Source organism: Triticum urartu, chromosome 4, assembly GCF_003073215.2.
Source record: "Triticum urartu cultivar G1812 chromosome 4, Tu2.1, whole genome shotgun sequence".
Classification (NCBI taxonomy): Eukaryota; Viridiplantae; Streptophyta; class Magnoliopsida; order Poales; family Poaceae; genus Triticum; species Triticum urartu.
Window position 1 is genome coordinate 81,591,857 of NC_053025.1, and position 9,983 is coordinate 81,601,839.

Consider the following 9,983-nt stretch of genomic DNA (forward strand, 5'->3'; position numbering starts at 1 on the left):
ATTTGCTCCTGTGGCTAGACTTGAAGCCATACGCATACTGCTGGCCTATGCAAATCATCATAACATACTTCTATATCAAATGGATGTGAAGAGCGCTTTTCTCAATGGCAAGATTGAAGAAGAAGTGTATGCCGCACAACCACCTAGCTTTGAAGATCCAAAACATCCTGACATGGTATGCAAGCTCAACAAGGCACTGTATGGCCTCAAACAAGCCCCTCAGGCTTGGTATGACACACTCAAAGACTTCCTGAAGAGCAAAGGCTTCAAATCTGGTTCCCTCGACCCCACTCTCTTCATGAAGACATATGATGGTGAACTGTTTGTTTGCCAAATATATGTGGATGACATTATCTTCGGCTGCACCAATCAGAAATACAGTGAAGAGTTTGGATATATGATGCAAGAGCAATATCAGATGTCCATGATGGGTGAGCTGAAGTTCTTCCTTGGTCTTCAAATACGTCAGCAACGCAACGACATCTTTATATCACAAGAGAAGTATCTCAAAGATTGCCTGAAGAAGTTTGGTATGCAAGACTGCAAAGGCTTCACGACACCAATGCCAGCCAAACATCATCTGGGTCCCGACGACAATGGTAAAGAGTTCGATCAAAAGGTATATCGCTCCATGATTGGTTCTTTACTTTATCTATGTGCATCTAGGCCAGATATTATGCTTAGTGTTTGCATGTGTGCTCGATTCCAAGCGGCACCAAAGGAATCGCATCACTTAGCTGTGAAGCGAATTCTTTGATATTTGCCTTACACCCCAACTCTAGGATTATGGTATCCAAAGGGCTCAGAGTTTGATCTGGTTGGATTCTCGGATGCTGATTATGCTGGTGACAAGGTGGATCGCAAGTCTACATCAGGCACATGTCATTTTCTGGGACGATCACTTGTATGTTGGTCTTCAAAGAAGCAGAACTGTGTATCTCTCTCCACTGCTGAATCTGAATACATTGCTGCTGGATCTTGCTGCACTCAGCTTCTGTGGATGAAGCAAACACTCAAAGACTATGGCATTCATCTGAAGCAAGTGCCACTCTACTGTGACAACGAAAGCGCCATCAAGATTGCCAACAACCCAGTTCAGCACTCGAAGACAAAGCACATTGAAATTCGTCATCACTTTCTCAGAGATCATGTTGTGAAGGAAGATATTGATATCATATACGTCAACACTGAAGAGCAATTGGCAGATATCTTCACCAAGCCCTTGAATGAGAAGAGATTTTGCAAGTTATGGTGTGAGCTAAATATCTTGGAATCCTCAAATGTCCTGTGATCAGGCACACATCCTAATACTTATGCATATTGATGACTTAGATGTGCAACACACGAAGTAAAGTATATCTTCAATCAATGAAGACATACATTCTAAGTGTGAATACATTAATGTGGAATTTGACTTCGGAGCGCCACGATAATTGTGCGCCATGTCTGGGTCTAATACTTCCTATACGGTGGGTAACGCCACCACAAAATTCGTCTGTTTGAAGTGTTTTACCCATGGTGTTACATTTGCTGTGTCTTCACATTTGGTTTGGCTTCAATCTCAACATGTCTTCATGATTATCTTCATTATGTTGATCATATATATATATATACTAGTGTTCTGTCCTCTACAGCATTCACTTATAGCTATGTCTTCTTGTTGAATCTTTTGAACTAAGTGAATGTGATCAGACCCTAACCTCTCTATGTTTTCTATCTCAAACTCTATCTCTCCAAATCATATGCATTCTATTGAAACTGTCGAATATCTTCTCTGCGTCCTTGTCAGCAGAAGATACAGAGACAAACATTAAGTCCGTTTTCAATGCTAATTCCTTCACCTGAAACCCGGAGAAGTGGAGTGCGAAGACATAGTTGTTTCGTAGTTTCCTTTTCTTCTTTGTTGAGTCATAGGAACCGTCGTACTGTTAAGTGGGGTCCAAGTGAACAAAGTCAGAGTGACTGATGTGATGCTCAACCAAAATCCTATGTCTTCGAACGTAGACAATGAGAGCAAATCTTATCCAGAGTTGGATGAGACAGCTTTACTTGTAGCCCAAATCAAGCTGCAGCGTGTGTTTGAAATCCGACCATTGGACACGTGTTGGTTCCTTAGTGACCCAGGGTCATTCCGGACAAATCAGGTCAGGTTGCCTCCTGGCTATAAATAGCCCACCCCCTACACCATAAATTGGCGGCTGCTCAGAGTCAGTGCACGGCTTTTGTCGTTTGAGAGCAACCCACCTCCGAAGCATTTGAGAGAGAAATCCTTGCGAGGCCAAAGCCCAAAACACCTAGAGCCAAAGAGTGTTAGGCATCACTGAAGTCTTTCTGTCCGCGTGACCTGAAGACTTGTTACACTTGAGGACTGTGAATCCTCCAGCCGGTTAGGCGTCACGTTCTGAGCATCCAAGAGCCATTGTGGATCGCTAGTGAACGAAGTCTGTGAAGGTTTGGAAGTCTAGCTTGAAGACTTACCAGAGTGATTGGGCGAGGACTGGGTGTCCTTAGCTCAAGGGGACTAAGGTGAAGACGTGGTCTTCTGAGTTAAATCGCAGCCTCCCTAACCAGACGTACAGTTGTCGCAGCAACTGGAACTGGTCTACCAAATCATTGTCTTCACCAAGCAACTAGTTCTATCTTTCACTTCCCTTTACTTTATAGTTTGTCTTTGTGAAGTCATTGCCTGCTTCTCTGATCTGATTGACTTAACTGAGTGAAGACTATTTACTATTGGCTTCATACTGTCTTTCATCCCGATCCATACTACCTAGCTGTTGATAGTCTTCGTACTTTTACTTCATTGATTACTTGACTATGGCTTGTCTAGTGTAGTGTAGTCTACCTTCCGCTGCATATTAATAGGTTCATTTCTACTGTCTGTCTTCAAAGACCTCGTGTTTTGAAGGCTTTCATAAAATTCGCATATTCACCCCCCTCTAGTAGATAACTAGCACTTTCAGGGATACTTTTACCCGACATGTATGGCAGCATGATCTTCGGATTGGCCCTCCCACGTCTTAGGCGTTATGCAGTCTCTCCATGACTACTTGTATTCCGTTTTGGATCTTGGACTTGTTTGGCTGTGTGCATCTCAGTTACACAGAGGCCGGGTGTAATGCTTAAACCTTTTAAGCAATAAAGCATTCTTTATCGAAAAATGGTGGAGCCATTTGCCATTTCTGTAGAAATTATTGAAGTTACAATTATCAGGATGGTTTAGATTTCACCCTCATAATTTGTAGGCGTTAAACTTTAAGAGTGGGTTTTGGGGGTTAAGTTTCGGCAATTAGTTAAGAGTTGCTTACCAAAAACCACATGGCATACGATGTAAGCTGAGTATCATGGAAGAACCCAAAAAATATGACTTGGCCAAAACCTTCTTTCCTCCTTGTAGCCCGGAACCTATCGGATGGCACACATACACATATCGAACACACTGGAGTAGTTTGATTGCTCTCTTTCATCATTGCCCAAATTCAATCACGGGCCCTGTAGTCGGACGGAGACCAGAGTGCATTTCCCTTTCTCTGTCGGGCGCCATGCCATAATTGCCCGAAGCCTTTCTAAATACTCCCCAAAGCCAATGGAACAATTTGTTGATAAAAAACGCCAAAGCTGGAAACTCCCCATCACTTGCCACGGCTGCTTCCTCGCCCACTACAAGCCTTTAACAGTTAGTTTCTCTGCTCCGAAAGATAAAGCAAAAAGAGAAGCAATGGAGAGAGAGATGAAGAGGACCAGAGAGAGGAGGAGGAGAAGATAGAACACAGAGACACCCAAAGCAGAGCCCGCCCGATGCACCGGACACCCTTCTCCCACAAGGCATAAATAGCTCAAAAGACAAAGCCATTCTTGTCACACAGAGAACATATTCCCCTCCCCTTCACCTTCGGTGTGAAGCTCACGCCTCTCGCCGCCATTTTCATGTGAAGCTTCTCAAGATTCTTGCATGCCTTTGCCGTTCCCTCTATCTACCCATCTACCTCTCTACCATCTCAACATCCATCCATCCATCCGTCACTCCAAGTGTCTATAAGCTCACTGAAACAGCAGCAATGGCATTGCCAATGGCTGCGTATTCTAGCTAGTTTCTCACCACAGTTCGCAAGCCGCAAGAATTGTAGGCCAGATGAAGGCTCTCCATCCTTTTGTCTTGCTCTCCTTGATTTTTCTTCTACCACTATCCATCGGTAGTGTCGATGGCTATGGACACGGCGAGGCGTTGCATGGAGATGCGCTGGCCTTGCTCTCCCTCAAGGCCTCCCTCAGCTGCCGCCCCCACGTGCTGCGCTCGTGGCTGCCGGGCAATGTCGCCTCCGTGTGCGAGTGGACCGGCGTCCGCTGCGCCGGCGGCAGGGTCGTCTCCGTCGACATCGCCAACATGAACGTGTCCACTGGCGCGCCCGTCACGGCCGAGGTGACTGGGCTCGCCGCGCTCGCGAGCCTCTCCCTCTCCGGGAACGGCATCGTGGGCGCGGTGGCCGTGTCCGCGCTCCCGGAGCTCCGCTACGTCAATGTCTCCGGCAACCAGCTCGGCGGCGGCCTCGACGGCTGGGACTTCCCGTCGCTCCCCAGCCTCGAGGTGTTCGACGCCTACGACAACAACTTCTCCTCCTCGCTCCCGGCCGGCGTGACGGCGCTGCCGCGGCTCCGATACCTTGACCTCGGCGGCAATTACTTCTCCGGGGTGATACCCGCGTCGTACGGCGGGATGCTGGCTCTGGAGTACCTGTCCCTCAACGGCAACAACCTGCAGGGCACCATCCCGCCGGAGCTCGGCAACCTGACGAGCCTCAGGGAGCTGTATCTCGGGTACTACAACGCATTCGACGGCGGCATCCCGCCGGAGCTCGGCCGGCTGCGCAACCTCACCATGCTGGACGTCTCCAACTGCGGCCTCACCGGGAGCATCCCGTCGGAGCTGGGCGAGCTGGCCTCCCTCGACACGCTGTTCCTCCACACCAACCAGCTGACCGGCGAAATCCCGCCGGAGCTCGGCAACCTCACGGCGCTCACCAGGCTGGACCTGTCCAACAACGCGCTCACCGGCGAGGTGCCGAGCACCCTGGCGTCCCTCACCTCGCTCCGGCTGCTCAACCTGTTCCTCAACCGGCTCCACGGCCCGGTCCCTGACTTCGTCGCCGCGATGCCGCGGCTGGAGACGCTGCAGCTCTTCATGAACAACTTGACCGGCCGCGTCCCGGCGGGCCTCGGCGCCAGCGCGGCGCTCCGGCTCGTCGACCTGTCGTCGAACCGGCTCACCGGCATGATCCCCGAGATGCTGTGCTCCTCCGGCGAGCTGCACACCGCCATCCTCATGAACAACTTCCTCTTCGGCCCCATCCCCGGGGCGCTCGGCTCGTGCGCGAGCCTCACCCGGGTCCGGTTCGGCCACAACTACCTCAACGGCAGCATTCCCGCCGGCTTCCTCTACCTCCCGCGGCTCAACCTGCTGGAGCTGCAGAACAACCTGCTCTCCGGTCCGGTCCCGTCGAACCCGAGCCCGACCCTGACCGGTTCGGAGTCGCAGCTGGCCCAGCTCAACCTGTCCAACAACCTGCTGTCCGGGCCGCTGCCTGCCGCGCTGGCCAACCTCTCCGCGCTGCAGACGCTGCTGGTCAGCAACAACCGTCTCGCCGGCGCCGTGCCGCCGGAGGTAGGGGAGCTCCGGCTGCTCGTGAAGCTCGACCTCAGCGGCAATGAGTTGTCCGGGCCGATACCGGAGGCCATCGGCCGGTGCGGGCAGCTCACGTACATTGACCTCAGCACCAACAAGCTGTCTGGGCCGATCCCGGAGGCCATCGCCGGGATACGGGTGCTGAATTACCTCAACCTGTCGAGGAACCAGCTCGAGGAGTCGATCCCCGCCGCGATCGGGGCGATGAGCAGCCTCACGGCGGCCGACTTCTCCTACAACGACCTGTCCGGCCAGCTGCCGGACACGGGCCAGCTGCGGTACCTGAACGAGACGGCGTTCGCGGGCAACCCGAGGCTGTGCGGGCCGGTGCTGAACCGGCCCTGCAACATCAGCAGCGACGCCGGCGGGTCGACGGCCGTGAGCCCGCGGCGGGCGACGGCGGGGGACTACAAGCTGGTGTTCGCGCTGGGTCTGCTGGCGTGCTCGGTGATCTTCGCCGCGGCGGCCGTGCTGCGCGCTCGGTCGTACCCCGGCGGCGGGCCGGACGGCGCGTGGCGGTTCACGGCGTTCCACAAGGTGGACTTCGGCATCGCGGAGGTGATCGAGTGCATGAAGGACGGCAACGTGGTGGGCCGCGGCGGCGCCGGCGTGGTGTACGCGGGACGAGCCCGGTCGGGCGGCGCGATCGCCGTGAAGCGTCTGAACGGCGGCGGGCGGCACGACCACGGGTTCCGCGCGGAGATCCGGACGCTGGGCAGCATCCGGCACCGGAACATCGTGCGGCTGCTAGCCTTCTGCACCAACGACCAGGAGGCGAACGTGCTGGTGTACGAGTACATGGGCGGCGGCAGCCTCGGCGAGGTGCTCCACGGCAAGGGCGGCGGGTTCCTGGCGTGGGACCGGCGGTACCGGATCGCGCTGGAGGCGGCGCGCGGGCTCTGCTACCTGCACCACGACTGCAGCCCGATGATCGTGCACCGGGACGTCAAGTCCAACAACATCCTCCTCGGCGACGGCCTGGAGGCCCACGTGGCGGACTTCGGGCTGGCCAAGTTCCTCCGCTCCGGCGCCGGCGCCGGCGCGGCCAACGCCGGCGCGTCCGAGTGCATGTCCGCCGTCGCCGGGTCCTACGGCTACATCGCGCCAGGTACGTACGAACACGTCTCGTTACATACACATGTGCTGGTGTTTTGTCTCTAGTCGCTTATCGCCTTGCGTGCCTGCCGATGAGGGGTCAATCAGATTTGGTTTAGGATCCATCGGTTTTCCGAGCTCGTCTGCTTGTCGCCGCCTTGCACGGGGATGGCCCCCGTCTCTGGGCCGTGGGACCCGCTCTTCCGAAGTCAATAGCCAGTGGTGGTACTGCGCCAGGACAAGTGAGCGCCTGATTAGGTTTGTCGCGAGTTAAAAACCATCACGTACGATTGACCACATGCACGCAGATAGTGATAGTGGTTACTGGTTAGTACTACTATGTCTCATTGTCTGCCCAGACCGCAGGCGCAGAGCCACAGTGGGTGTAGCTCACTGCCTCACTGTTTCAGATCAATCGCACGGAAACTTTTGGTCCCTCCCAGTACGTTTACACCTCGAAATCAAGCTGTATACTAGGATGTTTTTACATTTCAAATCCTTAGTAAGAATATGTCAGGAGGAGAAACAAGGTGTGTAGTTTTGAAATGGGGAGACGGGAGGGCAGGGCGGAGGGCTACTTTGAGCGCCGACCCGACCCGAGCTGAGCTGCGGCTGCCCGTCCGGTCCGGTCCGGTCCGGCTCTGTGTATGCACATGACACGCAGTGGCAGTAGAAGGCCATCCGATCCGGTCTGACTTTACACCACATCAGCAGCGGCCAGCAGCACTGCGGGCGCCGGCGGGCCCTCGGCGAAAGCGGCCGAAAAGGGGTGCTCTGCTCAGGCTCGCACTCGAGCACCCAATTATTTTCCCGCGGGCCCCCGACCCCGCGCGATTACGACCACACGATGCCGCCCCTGTGGGCGCGCCCGGACGCCGGCCGCACGCTGGCCAACACAAGTCGCGAACCCGACACGGCCATGCCATGCGTCGTGTATGCCAAACAAAAACTCCGTGCCATGCAGTGCATGAGCCGAGACCTCCCGTGTACCACAGCGCGCAGTGTGGGCCGCGTCGTGTCAGGCCGGGCCAGTGCGTGCGCCAGAGCAGCAGCATCGGGCATGGCAAAAGGGGGTTTGAGTTTGAGCCCGCCCGATCTTCTCGTCACCCGTATCCCTCTGACTCGGTAATTTTCTCGTAGTGGTAGTACGAGGCTTCGTCAGCCTGGTGAGGTCTGTAGCAGTAGGATACGGACCTCCCGTATGACACGGTAGGTATTACTGGGTACCAGTACCGGCTGGTCCAGCCCGGCACGGCCCTTTAGGTCAGGATCGACTCGGTTGCGCTGCTGTATCTTTGACCGGCATGGGACACACTCACTCCCTCCGGTAAAAAAAAAAAGCCTCGTCATCCTCCTCCTCCGTCCCGCTCCTGGGGCCTCGCCAAAGCAGCCTCCCGCTTTGCCGCCGTTACGTCGCCAAAGCCAAAGCCGGGGCGCCCCCGGCACGCTGTTCCTACCCTTTCGAACGGCACGGGCGCCCTCACTGTTACGGTCACGAAGTTTGTAGTATAAGTTTTCCCCTCTCTCCCTCTCTCTCTGCTTTTCCTTTCTGCTCTTCCGGGTTTGGGATTTGGCAAGATCTCAGGGCAGGCATGGGCTGGATTAACTGACAGAGCTCCTCTTCTTGATCCCGGCGAAGAATTTTCCTTGGATTTGACGAACTTGGTCGATAGAATATACTATGCGCGTATGTATGGGAAAGATTCCGGTGGATCTGCAAAGGGTAGGGTAGGCGGTTTCTCTTGGGATTCGTCGCAGAATGTTGTACGCACTCGCCTCTGTCCTAGGCGCACATAGCCAGTTTCTGTACTATTCAAATCAGCACCGTAGCACAGGCTCGCTTTTCCTAGCATGCCAAGCTCGCCATCCTAGCGTACGCTAGGTTTTGAACATAATTTATAACGATCGCGCTTAGATTTGAGATCAGGCTAGTAGTATTATTATCTTATACTGATCAGTGCGGTGGTGCACGTTGAGAACACTCCTCCTAGGTTTACGTCCATAGCTTTCTCTTTTACTACCCATTGATTTAATCATTGTGTTCTTTGACGAGAAGAGAAGTTACACTGGTTGAAATGTTGCCATGATGATGTGATTAGCAGGCATGCTGATTGTGGTCCTGTTTGTTTGCAGAGTACGCGTACACCCTGAGAGTGGACGAGAAGAGCGACGTGTACAGCTTCGGCGTCGTCCTGCTGGAGCTCGTCACCGGCCGGCGGCCGGTGGGGGACTTCGGGGAAGGGGTGGACATCGTGCAGTGGGCGAAGCGGGTCACCGACGGCCGGCGGGAGAGCGTGCCCAAGGTCGTCGACCGCCGGCTCAGCACGGTGCCCATGGACGAGGTGTCCCACCTCTTCTTCGTGTCCATGCTCTGCGTCCAGGAGAACAGCGTGGAGCGCCCGACCATGAGGGAGGTGGTGCAGATGCTGTCCGAGTTCCCCCGCCACGCGTCCACCCAGCCCTCGCCGTCGTCGGCGTCGTCCTCGTCGGCGCCGGAGCCGGACAAGGGGCCCAACTGCTACAAGCTGTTCCCGGACCTGCTGAACTAAGTCCGGCAGAACAAATCATGCAGCAAATTGACGTTGCTACTACAGAGTACTCAGGGCCGAATTACAGCACTACTACTAATTGGGGCTAGCATTCTACAGTTTCTTGGGTAGATCGACAGTGAGGGTGACAGGGGATGGGGAAGAGCAATAAACATGTAACTTTGTTTTTCTCCTAATTCTCATCTTCTTTTCTACTATATCTTCTTTTCTTTTCATCAAAGGTGTATAGGGTTTGATCATATGCTACTACGTACCATCATCTAGGGGTTTGTGCTGTCCAATGTAATAGTCATCTCCATCATGGCTTTGGCCCTTTGTAATCTCCTGGTAATCTTCAGCCACCATCCATTGTCATCTCCTTTACACTAGTTCTTGTTCATGCTGAAATGTGTACTAGCAGTACTACTACACAGCTTTTTGTATTACTTGAGGCAATTTTGTCATGTGAGGGTCTAGTAATCATCTGTTCGAAGATTCTTGACTGAAACTTTGGTTTCATGAAAAGTAAGAAAGGAAAAGGGGGGAAACAATAGTAGCTTGACAGTCTTTGAAAACATTTCGATTCCCAAAGCTTAAAGCATCCAAATAGGGACTTGAATTGCGCAGCTTTATGGGAATAAAGGAGGGTCAAAAATATCGGGAAAAAAGAATTTTCAAGA

The 9,983-nt window shown here is 53.7% G+C and overlaps 1 protein-coding gene across 1 annotated transcript; it reads left to right on the plus strand.

Moving 5' to 3' along the window:
- Nucleotides 1-3,730: 3,730 nt before the first annotated feature.
- On the plus strand, nucleotides 3,731-9,692 carry LOC125550790 (leucine-rich repeat receptor-like serine/threonine-protein kinase BAM1). The gene is made up of 2 exons (XM_048713882.1): nucleotides 3,731-6,788; nucleotides 8,909-9,692. The coding sequence occupies exons 1-2, from the start codon at nucleotides 4,133-4,135 to the stop codon at nucleotides 9,322-9,324; spliced, it is 3,072 nt and encodes a 1,023-aa protein (XP_048569839.1). The 5' UTR covers nucleotides 3,731-4,132; the 3' UTR covers nucleotides 9,325-9,692.
- The last annotated feature ends 291 nt before the right edge of the window (nucleotides 9,693-9,983 follow it).

Excerpts from the sequence above, each read along its gene's own strand:
- LOC125550790 (XM_048713882.1), top strand. The coding sequence starts at position 4,133 with ATGAAGGCTCTCCATCCTTTTGTCTTGCTCTCCTTGATTTTTCTTCTA. Across the intron at positions 6,789-8,908 it reads CTACGGCTACATCGCGCCAG|AGTACGCGTACACCCTGAGA; the intron begins GTACGTACGAAC and ends GTTTGTTTGCAG.